Source organism: Corvus cornix, chromosome Z (genome assembly GCF_000738735.6).
Source record: "Corvus cornix cornix isolate S_Up_H32 chromosome Z, ASM73873v5, whole genome shotgun sequence".
In the NCBI taxonomy this organism is placed as follows: domain Eukaryota; kingdom Metazoa; phylum Chordata; class Aves; order Passeriformes; family Corvidae; genus Corvus; species Corvus cornix.
Window position 1 is genome coordinate 16,360,444 of NC_046357.1, and position 17,459 is coordinate 16,377,902.

At 38.4% G+C, this 17,459-nt stretch overlaps 1 protein-coding gene across 1 annotated transcript in view; it reads left to right on the forward strand.

Annotated features, from left to right (window-relative positions):
- The window catches only part of UBAP2 (ubiquitin associated protein 2), a 64,606-nt gene that overhangs the window by 26,793 nt on the left and 20,354 nt on the right, over positions 1–17,459 (forward strand). Inside the window, 10 exon segments of the mRNA XM_039566986.1 lie at positions 1,320–1,379; positions 2,559–2,611; positions 7,224–7,291; positions 8,367–8,556; positions 9,221–9,425; positions 10,908–11,182; positions 12,172–12,344; positions 13,426–13,633; positions 14,825–14,864; positions 17,417–17,451. Of these exon segments, the coding sequence (XP_039422920.1) occupies positions 1,320–1,379; positions 2,559–2,611; positions 7,224–7,291; positions 8,367–8,556; positions 9,221–9,425; positions 10,908–11,182; positions 12,172–12,344; positions 13,426–13,633; positions 14,825–14,864; positions 17,417–17,451 (1,307 nt within the window).

The window sequence follows — 17,459 nt, forward strand, 5'->3', positions numbered from 1 at the left end:
CTTTCAAGAGGGACAGTTGTGTTCTTTGGAAGGTACAAGGAAGTTGGTGTTTGGGTTTTTGTTTTTGTGGGGTTTTTGTGTTTTGTTTGTTTTTTTTTTTTTAATATCTGCGGTAAAAGTCAGAAGCAACATTTTAAGGAAACCTTCAAATCTTTCTAGAATGCAAATGTAATCCAGAAGGAAAGAATTAGTACATAAGTTTGACATAGACCGAGTTAAATTTATTTTGGGGCTAATATCAATGGTTATTCAAAGAAAGGGTAAAAAATTAAGTAGTGTGACAGGAAGAGATGGGAATTCGAGGAAAATAGCTGAAGACTAATCAAGAAGTGTATTTTTATTGTCTTGATAACTTTCTAAAACTGAACTTGTTACAAAGAGAAACAGGAAAGAGTCAAAAATAACCATCTAGGTTGAAGCAGATATGACAAGGATCCTTGAAAACACAAAGCATTATTTTGATGGAAAACAGAGAACTCTTGAATTGTGATGCTTTGCAAAGCTTGGGGGAAAGATTGGGAAGAGGATGCATGAGTTGCAGTAATGCCAAGGTGGATTTTGGACTAAAAAGAAATTGATGCGCCTGTTGCAAGATCTGACTTAGAAATCCCATCAATAGGAGGAAGACATTCAAAATGGATTTGAGAAGTGCAGAGAAGAGTACTGAAATAACTTAGACTGGAAGGATTGAGCTGGGAAGGAAGAGTGTTAGTAAATGACACTAGTTAACTTGGCAGCTTGGGTAAGCTAATAAAAGGGTGAAGGGTTGTACACAGTATTTAAAAGAATAAACTCTTAGAATTAGTTTTATGAGAAGGAACAAGAGATAATTGTTTAAATTGAATTCAGGAAAACATCACAAATATTATTCCAAACAGGTTTGGTCCCAATGGTGGTGGAAAATACTTGAGTGTTTGGCTTGATGTATCTGAGCTCTTTTAGAGTTTATTTTATCAGACTCCAAGCTCTGTTTTAGTGTTCTAAAGGCTTGTCTTCTAGAGACAGACCCTGGCACTGGCTTATGAGAGATAAATACAAGCAGGGCAAATACTTGTATTTCTTCTTCAAAGAAGAAATACTGGGGGGAGGGGTTCTGTGCTGGTCAGGGGAAGGAAAAGAAAATCAACTCTTCCTCTAAAAGGACTTTTCCTCCTTTTCAAAATTTCTGTAGAAATGTGTGGATTACTCTAGAAATTTGAGGCATTGTAGTAGTTTTGCTACAGGGTATGGTTATTTGTAAAAACATCAGCCCTGGCTAGGGGCTGTTTGCTAAAATGTGAGCAATGAGATGTTTCAGGCAACTCTGTATTGCTCCACAGAGCCAACGCAGGGTGGATGTTACCTTGCTCAGGACCTGCCAAATAATTTTGGATTCCAAGGTATAAGCCTCCACTCTTTCCTGCACTGTGTGTAACCTTCATGGTTGGCCCGTTTGCCTGACTGAACTGGCGCCGCTCAACCCTCCTCTGCCAAAACCTGCTGCGGTGTCACGGGGTACGAGAGGAAGCACCAATGCAGTGCTAGCATTACACCAGGTGGCTTTGATGCTGTCTTTGGGGGGCTTATTTCTGTATTAATGCATCTCAGACAGTTCCTGGTTAAGTGAAAGGAGGTGGTTGAAGCAGTGGTCCTTTTGTTTTTGTACTTGATCCACGGTGCTGGTGGCACTACCTTTGGTGCTGGTGTTCTCTTTGCTCGTGGTTGCATAGTTTACACAAAGGCTCTGGTTGTTGTTGGGATAACCTCCCCTGTACTTCTGCTGGTGGTCAAGGCCTTAAGTCCTTTTATTGCTCTTGCATGTCTCTACCTGCAGTTTCCAATAGAAGGGGTCAGGTTTTTGCATCCATAGGATTGTTTTCTGTAGTTTTCCTATTTCTGCATGCTCCAGTGTTTTCCAAATCAACTCTGCCACAAGTTACAGGAAGTGTTTTTTAGCTACAATGGAAATTTAAAGACTGTCCTGCTACCATTGTAAGAATTATTTATAAGATAAATTGCTCTCTCAGGGGAAGGAGTTGGAGTTGTTCTACTCTGAAGCGTGAGATAACAGGTTGGAAAGTAGTCCCCACAGGCTTGGGTCTTGAAATTGAATGTGTTGAAAGTAGGATTGTGGATATCAGAGCAGGTGCTGTGGTTATGTTTTGTTCTGTATGCATTTGTGCATGAAACTAGGGGATCCTGTGGCAGGGTTGAGTAGCCTCTCACCGTTGTTGGGCCCACAGGAGGAAGTTCTTCCAATGTTTGGTATTAATTGCTGGGTGCAGATGTGCATTCATGCGAATTAAGTCTGGTACCACAGTGGCTAAGAAATTGCTGAAACCAGAAATTAATGGCAGGGGAATGGAGGAGTGGTAGTGTTTCCCTCCCAAAATTTTAATTTTGCAGACCAGTTTCCTTGAGCTTACACCCTTGTTTCCAAGTATATGTCCAACCTCCATCTCCTTGCTTTGTTTTCCACTGATAATGAAAACAGGATTGCTCTTAAAGCAGAAAGATTGAAACACAGTGTTGTGCCTTTAACTTGAACCTGTTTTCTTTCTTTCCCCCAATTATGATAGGAGCATGGAAAAACTCAATAGAAGAATGGACAGCAGAAGACTGGAATGAAGATGTAAGTGCAACTTGTTGGATATACCAATTGATTATTTACTCTCTTCAGTCTGTGTTGTTTTCAAAAACTAAGTATTTGAAGTAACACCCATTATTTCAAGTTTATTTTCAGAAGAGTGAGAGATTGTCTCAGAAATCATCCCTCTTGCTTCCCCCTGCAGGGTGGCATGTCAGTGTTATTCCTGGAAATGTGTGAAAATGTCATGTAACTGATACGAAAACTCCATCCTTACCTGGTGACGGGGGTGTATCTTTCGAGATAATTGAAAGAAACTCTTAAATTCCTAGGTTTTCTGTATCAGTTAATGTCATCAAAAGTGGACATTTTAAACCTGTCCTCAGTTTCTTCAGTATGTGCTAGAGGTGGACTAAGGGCTAGGGGTGGTGGAAATTTATGGGCTGTTCTCACCCATGTTTGATGCTGGTACTATACAACATTTGTAGTATGGGAGAGGTGCTGAGCAATGCTGACTAGGGATGGAATTTGTTCTAATTAGTTACTAGAGCTGAATAATTTGCAAATGAATTTTGAAATCTCTAGCCATTGTTAATTTTTATTCATTTTGGATCCTGGAAAAATCCCTGTAACCTAGGAGAAAGTTGTTTGTCTGCTAATATTCAGAAAGAGTGAATAAAATGCCAAGATGCAGATACATTAGCCCAAAACAGGCAACAAAAAAAAAAAAAAAAAAAGGAAAATATATTATATCATTTGTTCTAAAAATAATTGTATTCTATCACCAAACACATTAGTGCATTGAAATCCGCCTTGCAAATTTTGGCAAATAAATCTGTTACAGAAGGACCCTTACTGAATGTGGGCTTTTGTAGGAGTGCGCCCCAGTCCTGGGCCAGATGCCATCTAGTGACTCTATCAATGATTTGGAAGTAAAACTAAAACAATTGCTTAATAAAATGTTTGTGAAATCCAAAAGGTATTGGAATAGCATTTAAAAGTAAGCCAGTCATGCAGAGAGATTTGGACCTCTGCAACGTTTGAGCTGTCCCAGTGAAAAATGCTTTCATATAGCCAAATATCCATTTGTTTTATAGGAACACAGACACACCTTAAGAACAAGGGCCTGGTTTCTGGAAAGCAGCAACTGAAACGTTCTCAGGATTGTAGGGGATGATGGAAAAAGAACAGCTCAGCATGAGCTGATGCTCTATCTAGAAGTTCCTATTGTAGTCTTTTTGCCTGTTGGCACTCTTCCCCATCTCTTAATCATTCTTGAGTTATTTCTGTATGTGGATGCTTCTGAACTTGATTCTTAAGGACCAAATCCAATTTCTCATTGCTTTTACAGATGAAAAATTGTGTATAATAGCTGAAAATGACTGATCAAAGAGGTCATTAAGAAGGGAGATTTTAGTTTAGGGAATCTGAAAAGGATTACTTTAGGAGCATATGATGGATTCTGGTTTTAGTCTAGCAGAGGTGTAGTATGAACCTCTGTCTGGAAAATGGATCCATGCATTTAAGTGTATAACAAACAGTTCTAGGGGCATGACTGTTGATTAAAAGAATCAAGGAAGCTGATATATTTCCTGTCTGCAGGGAAAGACCAGGTGTTTCTCTGAAGAATATTTCTGTTTAAATGTGGTGTTCTCTAGTCAGATAAAAGTTATGAGCAAATGAGTGAAGTTTAATGTTGTTTGACCTGAGAAGAATTAGGTCTTTGTGACCTAATAGTCCTGTCTGGTTCTTATCTTTTGTAGTGAGTATTGAGCAAGTATAATAGGTTGTCTACCTGCTATTAAATAGAATGGAAACTGCTTGTGGTGAAAATAGGAGGTTGTATTTTGTTTAAGGGATATTCAGGGCATGAACAATGAAGGACTAGGCAAATATTGAGGTACTGTAGGTGGCTTTGGATTTTGCTCTTAAAATTGTGGTCATGCTCTCCTGGCTAAAGAATGTAAAGTTTAACTACAGAAACTATCCAAAGGAGGGAAATAGAATAAATACAAATTGCCAGAAAGTGGGTAATGGCAAACATTTTCTGTAGTGTTAGTAGTACTAGTTTATTTGAAACAGCAGCAACACTTCTTAAAAAAAAAAAGGAAGGAAAAAAAAAAAAAGAGAAAGTGTGTTTTGGTGGAAATGGTTTCTTTACCAGGAAGCAGCATGAGAACTTGTTCTAATTTTTTTACCTTTGCTACATCATACCAAAACAGTAATAAGCTTTTTTTAATTTCTGATTTGTTGATGTTGAATTTCTTCAAGGATGCTGGAGTATATTTTCCTCTTCTCCTCAACATTCCTGTATTCCTTTAGGAGCTGGTAGCTAGTTGTCAAGTGTGTTGTCTGTTTGGTGATTGGAGAATGATTTTATTATAGGAACAGGAGCTGGAAAGCACGGGCATTTCACTGCAGATGGAAGACATACTGCTGTGAGGCCAGCACCGGCAAATGCCTCACAACCATTCATTCAGTTCTGGGAAAATACCAGAGCCTCAGTGAAAGATTTGTGAGTGTAGTGTGCAGCGAGCTAAATGGCTTGGTTAGGAGCTGAAAATACTGCTTCTAAGAAATACTAAATACATCTGTGTAATAAAACTTTGCAGCAGCTGCAGCACAAAACACGTGTTTTGACGAATGCTGTAATCTCTGCAGAGTCCTGAATTAAGTGCTTGATTGGACCTTGTGGCAGTGAGTTTGCCACAGGATGTAGTGTAAACCTCAGTGTAGCTGAGCTGGTAGCTGGAGACTTTTGTTTGCATGCTGGTTCATCTGTAGAGAACATTTACTCTCTCACACATCAAGCATGTTTTTGCATTGTCACAAACATCCTCCTTAATTAGCTTAATTTTTGGGATTCATCAGTGTTTTAGCCATGGTTAGTCTTTTCCTGGGTTATGTGAATGTAAGAAGCTATTGACATTACAAAGAATTTAATATTTAACCAAGGGATTGCAGACCATAGAGTGCTGCTTGTGCCATTAGCTGACTTTGTGCCATGTAATGCGGGAATATTGTAACACCCCAGAAAGTACAGTAGAACATTGCTCTAAACTAAAACACACAATGGGGAAAGGGCTGAACAATAGAGGAACAGCCTTTTTAACTGAAATGTACTTAAGTGGAATGTTCTTTCTTTGTTTTGGTCAGTACATAGAGCTGTGGGCTGTCAGCATCAATCTCAGGACAGGTGATCCAGAAATGAGGGATTAAAGTGTATTGTGTTGGGCAGCAAGGGAAGGGCAAGAAATGGAGGGAGGAACTGTGGTAGTACCAATTTCTTCAAGGCCTCATGTGCTGCTTGTAAGAGGGTGCTGGGAGAGTATATGAAATATCTTTACTTTGCCTCTGAGTGGTGACTTGCTCCCAGACATCTCTTCTGTGCCCTTCTTAAATCAACAGTGTTTCACAGGAGAATCCCTATCAGATGTCCATGTTCAGGGGTACACATGTTCTCAGTAGACCTGCCTGTGGGATGGCAGATGAAATCGGCTCGTGTCCGTGATGTCCTTTGAACTGGGCTGCTAGCAATGTATGCAATTAAAAATGCATCATTTCCTAGAAAAGCTGTATCAAATGGCATGTTCTGAAGGTATTCTTTGTGTGTGTGTTTGAATAGGTCAGTTACTCTTCAGTCAAAGACAAGGCTAAACCAAAGGAAGTAAGGGTGATTTTGTGAAAATTAAGTTTAAAATATTAATGTTGTACTTGCATATCTCTGTCTTGCTAAACCTAACCTGTGCTGGCTTAAGACCTATTCTGGTTTGCAAGTACTCATGTCAGTAGAAACAAATTAGCCCTAGGAAGTTGTAGCTGTTCAACTATTACTTTTTAAACAAGAAAAACTATTAAAAAAATCCAACAACAGAAAACCAACCCCTTCTTTTCCCCTGAAGACCCAACCAGCTCCTCTGGTTGCCTGTGCAAGTCCCAGGTGCCTGTGCAGTATCTCTCTGTATTGTAACAGCATGGTGAAAAAAGTGCAGCTTTCCTCTGTGGGTGGTCTGACTTGTTACATGAGTGTCAGCATGGCTCTCATTTTATTACTGTCTTTGAACTCTGCTCTCAGAGCACTCAGTTAAAGTCTTTATTTCCACTCCTAACAGAGCTGCCAAGAAAGAGCCATGCGTGCTGGTTCACTGTATTTACCTGTATTTACCTGTACTTACCTGCCTCTGCTGGTGGTGGGAGCTGAAATGTCACATGCAAGGATACCTGAAATGGGTGGGAGCAGTCCAATGTGTTACCCTTGTGCAACAAGATTTATCGGAGTTGCTCTATAGTGTCATAAATTGTCTGCACACTGACACATTAATTGCTTTCTGCTGGTGTATTTCAGTTAAACTGTTTCCCAAACTGATGTAGTTACTTTGGTATACTGTTCTATACTGGTGCGTGTTTTCAGTAGGTCAAATTTCCTAACCCAACCCTCTAATTAAATAGGTACTTGATTCTGTGGAGATGATTTTACTGAAGTTTGACTACATGTTTTCGTCTTTTTAAGCAGAGCTTCAGAGTAGCTGTTTGTAATGGTAGTTTGACTTTACTTTTATCTTGAAAGTGCATGGCCAAAATGCAATTTCTGCAGTTGTTGCAAGAGGGAAGTGTGAGCATGTGTGGGATTAAAATTCTTCCCCCATCTCTTTTTCAGCTTTCTGAAACAAAAGTCTTCACTGCATCTTCTGTTCCAGCAGAGAATCATGTGACTCCTGGGCAAAGGTAAGCTCTTCTTCCATGTTTTCTCTATGCTTTAAAAACCTGCTCCTTGATTAAGCAATGTTAGCTTGCCATGCATAAAATATTGAATAAAAACTCTGTCAGAGATTGGTCAAACTCATCTCAAAATGGAAAAAGCCTTGCTTGCAAATTGTTGTTTCTGTGAATTCCTGACTTACATATTTTCTACTGTGAAAGTGGAGACAAACTTACCAAACAGGTGAGCGTAATACATCTTCTGCATCAGGACTGCTCACAGGAAGGAAGAAAAGTAGCTGGGAAGAAAAGATTTTTACTGTTGAAAAAAGGAAGCTCTGGCTTTAGTGTCCAGAAAATGGAAAGCCTGCCTTTGTAGATGCAGAAAGTGTTCAGAATGTAGTGCTTTGACAAATACGATAAATGAAAGCTTGCATTGGCAAAAAGGTGAATTTCCTGGTAAACATCTCAGCTACAAGCCTTTACTGATGATAGAGGGTTAAGGTCAAGAACCAAAAATGTCAGTTGCTGTCCTTCCTTTGCTTGCCTTTGTCTTCCAATGCCTTGCTGGTGATGTTGTGGAATCAGCTGCCTTCATTAGCCCATGTTCATGGAGAGAACACCGAAGTTTAGCAATGAATACTTCGGTAGTTGGATAACATGAAATCTAAAAACTAAATAGGCTAATGGTACCAAACATCCTGATTCTGCTGTACTGCAGCAAAATTTTCCACATAATATGGATGTGATTTGCATGAGGCATGGTGTCGGGTGGTCTATAGGTTACACTCCTTTCTTTCTTAAAGGTAGTATATTCATATGTTTTTTATTCTGTTCTTCTAGTGGATGTCCCTCAAATTATGTTAGAAAATGTTTTAGTTAATCCACTCAAATTGGGATGGGTTTTTTGTGTTTGTTTCTTGCTGGCAAAAAATTCTTTTCTATCTCTTTTGTATGATAGACAAAAAACGTTTGAAAAGACTGTTAATCAGTAGTAATTCTGTTGCTGGAATGGCAGCTTTAGTATTGTTAGTGCTTGCCACAGTGTCAGTACAGTTTAATCACTGTGTTCATTCCAGCCAAATTTCACTTTGTCTTACAGCATTGATTTGGTGACACTGCTTCAAAAGCCAGTGACATCTACCCAAGAGACAGAAGGCAACTCATTTGAGGCTCCCCAGCAGCAGACCTTCGGCCAAGCATTAGTGTTCACAAATTCTCAGCACAGCGCCCAGATGGCATCAGGAACAGGCAACTCCAGTGCTGTAAACTCTTATTCTCCTCAAAGTCTGGTAAAACTATCTTAAGCTTTCTAAATATTATGTTTCCCAAGTGTTGTTCATGAGTAAATATTTCAGGGTAAACAACTTTTCCAGTGCCAGTCATTTCATGAGGTGTTTTGGTATTTGTTAAAAAAGTTGAAAATAAAAAATATCATTCCTTCCTTTCACACTCCCCCCTCATCCCACCACCCCCCAAAAATTACTTTTTTTCATTTTGCTGATTAGTTATTTCTGCGTTTACATGAAGTAATTTTTTATTAGAGCAGATGTGCTAATTGCTTGCTCATGTACGATAAAATAATTTGTTTATAGTTAAGAGTTCTAGGCCAGAAAACCGAATGTGTTATTTCCAAGCACATTCTTGACTACTTCTTGTGGAAGCATGCCTGTTCCTGAGTCAGTTTTGAGGGTGTGAGATGAGGTGTTTATTCTCTAAAAATTGGTCCAACTATTAGTAAATCTATGATATTTTGAGATGCATGGGTTCAATTAAGTTAGTATTATTGGTATTCCAGTGGTGGAAGTTTTTACTGGTCATTTGTTAGTAAGCTAGGTCTTGAATAGATTTTAGTTGCTGCCAGATAGCAGCTTGTAGACATTGACCCTATGATTATGTTCAATTATTACTTAAAAAATTAACTCTGCTCCTTCCCCTCTTCTTCTTTTTTGGTAGTCGGCAGTTCTTTGTTCTGGCTTTGGAGAGCTCAGATCTTCTAAATTGGCAAACTCTACTGGTTCCCAAATCTTGGACCAATTGAAATCACCAGGATTGGGTCAGTTTACCTCTCAACAAACCAATAGCACCACTAGCACAGCTGCTGCGTCATCCTGGGATCTAAAACCACCTATTACTCAGTCCTCAGTCCTCAGTCAGTTTGGTAAGTGCTTTGACACAGCTTCTTTTCTCTTTCTCTCTCTATTAGCTGGTAAGATTTCTTAGTGCCAATGATAGTTTAAAATTACTTTAATGAAAGACTTTCTAAACAATGTAATCCTAGTAATACAATTAGTTACAATCATTCTAAATGTGACATTTATTTGCTGGTAATAGACATCACAAGTATATATATCATAAACTAAGTTTTGTTAAGCTTAAGCCTATCCATAAATGTTATTACATCTTTAGAGTTATTGAGCTTTCCATGTAATGACATCTTTGATTTAGTGTGCTTGAATATTTACATGGAACTTTGTTGGTGACTGTTTTTCAACAAATGTGGGGAAAGACTTATTTTCATTGTAGCTATGCTGCTTTTAGCTGAGTGTAAAGTTGTGTACTGTATTTTGGTTTTGGTTTTTTTTCCACAAATTTTCTCTTTACTCATTACATGAATTTTGAATGAGTACTATGTAATTTCTTCATAATGCGCATAACGCCTCAGTGTTCTTCCTCTAGTGTGCTGCGAATGATTCAGGTTATTTGTTTTGTATATTTATAATTGTATGAATTTTTCATGTAATTGAGTAAAATTAGTAGCAACAGTGAAAATGACAGAAACTTGGTTTCTGCAGTGTTGATCCTAGCAGTATCCTCACTGTGAAGAGGATAGCTCTTGTATCTCTCATGTGTATGTATATATGCTTATGTGTAGATAAGCAGCCATTGGTAGCAATTACTATCTTTGACATACAGAAATTCTAAAAAAAAAAAAGTTTGTGTACATTTTAATGCTTTCTAATGGACTTCATGAACTGAATAAAAAACCCTTCACACTGAAAATGCTGTAGATCTCTATAGTGGTTGACCAGTGCTTTAGGTCACTTCATGGCTTTTAGCATCTGAAAACTATGAAAGAGAAGACTTGGGAAAAAACCTGTTCATGTCCAGCATCTCTTTGACTCTCAGCTATTATGAAATAGTAGAAGATTTTCTTTTCTTTTTTTTTTTTTTTTTTTTTTTTTTTTTTTTTTTTTTTACATCTTCTTCTTTGCAGGGCAGGGTAGGGAATCCTAAATCATAATACCTCTTTACCCCTTGGAAATAATCACATTTTATTGCACAGTTAACTGCAGTGAAACTTGAAGTGTTTGATTAAAATAATGCAAAACAGTTTCTGAGGACTTGTGTGTGATAATATTGTGACTGTGTAGATAGGTTTGTTCTCATACTTTTGGAAAAAAATAAATAATGCTTGGCCACAGCTGTTTATTTAAAGTAGAAAGTGTATCAACTGTTGTCCTTATTACTGTTAAAGCGGTAAATGATGAATGTGAAATTGCTCTGATGTCTGAAAAGACTTGCAAATGCTATAGAATTGTAACTGTTAAGCGTCACCCAGATTCTTCCATAAAGAGTAGAACTGTGAAGAGCAGAGTTCAGTGCTTTAATTTTGATATTTCTTTTTCCCAACACTGACCAGACTTTAAATCCCAGCCTGACCCATCTCCAGTTCTGAGCCAGCTGACCCAGCGACAGCAACAACAAATGCAGGTGGTTCCTGTTCCTCCTCCTGGGCTGGAGTCGTCCTCCTCCCAGGTAAAACTTCGAGAGCCATCACCAGTAGACACCTCTACAGCTGTTAGCAAAATATTACAGCTCCCCACTATCTCTATGGATAACCAGGCAGTGACTGTTCATCAAACCCAACAGAAACAGATAAAACCACCAAAACGGAGGATAACTCCAGCATCCAAGGTGGGTAATTGAATGGCGGCTTGTCCTTAGTAAAAGTAAAAACCACAAAAACCTGCGTCAGCAGTGGTGTGGCCAGCAGGACCAGAGCAGTGACTGTCCCCCTGTACTGGGCACTGGTGAGGCTGCACCTCAAATCCTGTGTCCAGTTCTGGGTGCCTCACACAAGAAGATGTTGAGGGGCTGGAGCATGTCCAGCGAAGGGGGCAGAGCTGGGCAAGGCTCTGGAGCACAGGTCTGAGGAGCAGCTGAGGGAGCTGCAGGGGCTCAGCCTGGAGAAAAGGAGGCTCAGGGGAAACCTGATCACCCTCTAGAAACGAGGGTGTAGTCAGGTGGAGATCAGTCTTTTCTCCCAGGTAACAAGTGACAAGACAAGAGGAAACAGCCTCAAGTTGCACTAGGGAGGGTTTAGACTGGATATTAGGAAAAATGTCATCACTGAGGGGGTTGTCAGTCATTGGAGCAGGCTGCCCCGGTAAGTGGTGGAGTTACCATCCCTGGAACTGTTTAAAAGATGTGAAGACGTGGTGCTTAGGGACATGGTTTAGGACTTGGTAGTGCTGGCTTTAATAGCTGGACTTGATCTTAATGTTCTTGTCCAACCTAAATTATTTCTATGATTCTATTCAGTATATATTTTATATAAATTGCTAGGGATAAGGAGAGCAAAGAGCTTGGTATATTTCTTATTTATAAAGCAGGAAATACTAAGCTGGATAGTTACTAGGTCCAAAATACTGTGGTGATATCTTTTGAAAGCAGCTGCCTGGTTGCTCTGTATGGAAAATGGCTGTTGCTGAGTGTTTTTTAGATTGACTTAGTAGCCACAATATGAATATTAGTGGAGGTGGGAGGGTTGTACACAGATGATACTTTGGTATGGTAGAACAGTATGTCTTACTCCTTCAGCTCCAGATTAGGGCAGAATCAGTGGATTAATTGCAGGTTGGAGATGCATGCAAAGAAATTACAGCTTTTTTTCTTCCTTTAAGATTCCTGCCTCTGCAGTGGAGATGCCTGGATCAGCAGATGTGACAGGGTTAAATGTTCAGTTTGGAGCTCTTGAGTTTGGATCAGAGCCTACACTCCCAGAGTTTGGATCAACTTCAAGCAGTGAGAATACCAGCCAGGCGACCAACAATAGCTTATATTCAAAATCTGTAAAGTATGTGTGAGTTGCCCTCCTGCATTCTCAGGTGTTCTTGAAGGGGGTCAAGTTTGTGCCAAAGACATCAAGACACGGTTACAATGTAATGGGAGGGAAAAATATGATGACTTGTTTTCTGTGCGTTGTATCTTAAATGATGAATTTCTTCTCCAATGGTAGTCAAAATCTCCCTGGATGGGTAAATGTGAAGCTGGAGATGACATGAGTATAAATAACCTTATAATAAGCTATCCTTTATAGGATTTCCTTCTCATGTTGAATTGCCCTGCTTTTCAAGTTTTTTGGGGGTTTGTTCCTCACAACCCACATTTTTCTGCATCTAATCCAGCAGAGTTGACCTCTGTACCATATATTAGTAGATTGGCACCAGATTACAGACCTGATGCTCCTACAGGATGAGAAAATGAGAAGCTAGGCTGTCTGTATGCAGAAGCTCTTACTGAAATGCTAAAATAGCCAATGTGAAGTGCCAGTGTACCAGTAAACCATTTTTAATTCCTTTTTCATTGAAAAATCGGCATCAGTAAAAAGCTTCCTGAAGTTAATTCAGAAATATTAATGAAAATACACTTTCACATTAATTTTAGTTTTATACATTGCATTTAAACTATCTGGAAAATAAAACATTACTGCATGTTTTAAAGTATTTTTTAGCTCTTTGCATAGTTCATTCTGTAACATTAGGATTCTGTTGTAAAAAGAATCCTATTGTGGTTACTCATCATATATCAGACTTTTATCAATTCTGCTTGTTTAAAAAAGAAACATTATGATCATTAATTATCCTTGGAAAAGGTAGAAATAACATGACTGAAAACTGCTTGTGTGTAAATTCTTGTCGAGGCTGGGCTGGAACGAGGAAGGTGAGTGGTGCTTAGTGCAGCTGATGTTTTGAAGCAGTGATTTGTGGGGACCAAAGCAATATTATGATTTTTTTTTACGTTCTTATATTTTCTAATATAAATAGTGTAGATTTTTTTGCATGTTTAAGGTAGTTCAAGATAACTATACAGGAGCTGATATTTTCATGAAGGTATTTGAAATACTTACCAAGATGATAAATAATTCTTTTTTCCAGTGATCCTTTGAATACCTCTTTGCCAATATCCAATACAGTACAGGACTCCACCTACACAACCTCTGCCATCAGCTCTTCCAGTCTGACCTGCTCATCCCAGAGCACTAGCCCAGTAACAACTTCCTCCTATGACCAGACTTCTGTGCATAGCAGGATAGCGTACCAAAGCTCCATGGCTCCGTCTGAACCAACCCCTCTTGCAGTTGCGGTGAGTTCATTAGAGAAACAGGAGCTTGAAAAGGGGGAATATTCTTACCTGTGTTAGGCTTGTATTCCTCTGATACGTTAATGCTTTGACCAAGCATGCCCAGTGGTATTTTTGATTCCCAAGCCCGCCCTGTTACTTGTTTTCATTTTTCCTAGCGTGTAGTAGTTTTTGGCAATACTATATTTGGGATGTAAGAGTCTCTGATTTTTTGGGTTTTGACATCTTAAATTGTCTTTTGACCTTTTTTCTTAGTAACACTTAAAATTCTTCTCAAATTTCCTTCCCTGAAGTTAAGCTTTTAAAAAAGGAACTGTCTCTGTATATAAATACTAATTATGGTATTTTGCCATAAATTAACAGTTTCTGTAGAAAGGTATATTATTTATTAAATTTATATGGCACCTAGCAAATGGATTCCAAACTTTTTTTGGCCCCTCCAGCATTACTTTTCTTTTGTATTTTAACACCAGTGGGAATTAGTTTCATGTGTTATTTTAATAAGCATGGAAGAAGTCTAATATAGGACAGAGAATCTCTTGAGAGATTCAAACACACCTGCTCTCTTTGTATATGGAATGTAGGTTTGTTTTAAGAGAACTGAGTTTATTAAATGTTTTAGGAACTTGTGAGAGTTTGTAAGTTTATTTGCTTCTGGCCTTTGTTATGTGTTGGCTCAGTCACACTTGTCTTCTGCACTAGCTCGTATGTACTGGTGAGGATCAAGCATAGACTATCCACTTCTGTACTCCAGCGTTATCCAAAAAACAACTGGTGCTTCTCAAGTCTTATCTTTCAATGGAAAAAAATTGGCGTCTCTGTGTAACTTGGATAGTTAAAATTGTGAGTTACATTAGATCAAAAGCACAACCATTTCCTATATGTTAATGCAATTCTTTATTTCATATTGGTGTGAGCCTGAAGTTTATGTTATATACAGTACATGGGAAGGTCTGCTGCTGATGGGTGTATTATGGGCAGTGTATGGGATTCTCTATGTTCAGGACACCTTGCACTTGAGACAACTTTATGATGTGGTTTTTATAAAGGCAGTAAAAATTTAATTTTCTGCCTTGTTGTTCAATTTAGTATGAATACAGAATTTTGCATGAAGCATGTTCGATGTGTGATTCAGTTTGAACATTTAATATACTTCTGAGATGGTTTATTAATTAATTTCTTCTTTGTTTACAGAATGGGCACAGTGGTGTTAGAACCCAGGCAACACTTGACAGTAAGTTTTCAAAGCTTGGTTGAGCACAGGACTTTCTGATCGTTCCTTGCTACTTGCTGTGCACACAAGCATAGCAGTGACATTGGGTTTAAGGTTTTATATTGTTCTCCATGACTAATTTATGGCTGACCCGTTTGACTTTATTTGTGCTTGCATTAAATACTGCTTGCTTCTTGAGTACACTTGAAATATGAAGGCAGCTCTCTACAAACCTAAAATCTACAAACCTAAATAGCCTTAGAATTAGACCTGCTGGTTTTCCTTTTGAATTTACCTGCAAGAAATTATTTAATACAAAATAAAAATACAAAATTAAAAACAACTATGAAATTTCTTAGCAGTACTTCCAGTTCTGAGTTGGGAAGCTGCAAATAGCATTTAACTGTAATGAAACAAAGTCACATTCTTTGAATGCACCTCTCACTAGGTCTACTTCTATCTCTGCCCTGTTAGAAGCCTGTGGGGAATAAAGGTGAGAAACGTGTTCCCTCTGCTGAGTTTTCTCCCGATACCTTGGAAACAATACCTCAGTACTGACTCTGGTATAAGTGTTAGTTTCTTCATCTTGGCCTATTTCTAATGTAGCCTGTAACACCCCTGCAGCTCTCTACTTGGAGTTAAAATAATTAAAGTATAATGTTCACTCTTCTGATCTTTGTGCTTCTCTGTGGACGTTTTCAAGGACAGCAGTGTGAATTACTATCTTTTGGAATTCCAACGCCCCAATTTTAGGTCTAACCTTCTCTTAAACATGTCGTCAGGTGGGCCATTAGTGGGATGTGTTTTGTTAGTGCCAAGTTGAATTTAAAGGAGCAGGAGTTGTTTATGCTCTGAGAATTACCATTTAAAAGATTGACATATACAAAGACACAAAGTGTTTTCGTAGTGTCAAGTACAGAATTAATAAACAGTTTATGAAATTCACGGCAGAACCTGTCCTTTTGCTTTAGAAAACAAAGATCTGAGAATTCTAATACTTTTGTATTCTGTAATGGCTTTACTAGTCTCTTTTCTTATGCCAGCTCTCCTTTGAGAGCATTTCTGTTTTCCTTCTTCCATTGCATCTATTACATGCATCCAAATGATTTTGAATTTGTCTTAACTTTTGAAAATACTTTTTCCCTTCTGCATGTGCTATAATGTTCTTAGTTGTTCATCTCTCATCTTTGCTGTTCTTCTCCTTTAATATCCAGATCTTGAGCTTCCTAAACCCATAATTCAAAGTACGACTGACATGTTTTACTTCTGACCATGCTACTGGTCTCCATGTTTTCTTTTTCTTGCACATTGCATTCAGGCGTCTTGTAAGGGATCTTAAGATGATGATTCTGTCCCTTGTGTTGAGGACATCTACTTTTACTTCAAGATGGGAATCCTGCTCTTAATATATTAAGAGTTTTAAACTCCGGTTTTTATATGAGTTTTACCAGGAGTTACTCGGTGATTTAGTTGCTGCCTTCATAATTACGTTTGTCACTTGGATTTCCTTTTTGTAAGAGGCCAGACGTTTTGTCAAGGCCAAGACCTCTTGAGTCCTGTTTGCATTGCAACCCCACAACCTGACTTGGGTCATGTAGCTAGGAAATCAAATCAATAAAGTGAACAAACTCTAATGTATAACTTCAAAGTGAGTATTTGATTTTTGTTTGGTGACCAATCTAAAAATGTCTTCACATACATTACAAGTTAGTGATGATCCACTGGGTAGTGGTCCCTGGTGTGGTGTGGTAAAATGGCCCTGCAGAAGGCAGGGTTCAACTCCTTCCTGAGTTTTATTGGTGAGTGAGTGTCTCTAATTCTTTGTTATTTTTTGTAGTAGAAGAGATAAGTGAAACAGCTGGGAATCATGCTGGACAGTATAATTTTTAAGTGTCTTATTACAATATAGTGATCTTATAAACAAGTTTTAATCTGTGTAGCCTAAAAAGTATGAGATTAAACCTAACATTCTTTATTATCTAAGTAAAGTGAGTCAATATTTGACAACTCCTTAGCCATAAGAAATGCTTAATGCTGTGCTCAAGTGTGTCCTGCCATTGTAGCTTCTTTTATTCTACTGCAGTACACTTTTGACTGAATATGTCAAACTGATAAATTGTTATGTACCCTTGTACTCCAACAATCTCAGTTGAAATCTCCAACAGTGCTGTGTAGGTTGGAATGAAGAAACAGAGCTGTAGGTATAACTGGATTTTTACAGTGCCTTGAAAAGGCACAAATGATTTGTGTTTACTGAACCAAAAGCAAGGAATTTTAAAATGACTTGTAAATTAGAAACCCAGTGGCACATGAAGTGCAGAAGACTGTAGTTTACTACATGTGTAGCAGTGATAATTGTAAATCTGTCTTAAGTAGAGAGCTTAAAGGGAAAAAATGGTAGTTCAGTTATGTTTGAATTTTCCTTCATAGCCAAATTGCTTGATATGGTTACCAATTCTTAATGGTAAGATTTTTTTAGACCAAGGGGAGAATGTACTGTGTTCCTGCATCCGTGATGGGATGTCAAGTCTGCTGGAATTTTAATCTGAATGCCTCTTTTTAACTTGTTGCAGCTACTTCATCGGTTCCAGCACCTAAGACGGAGCCTTCTCCCTC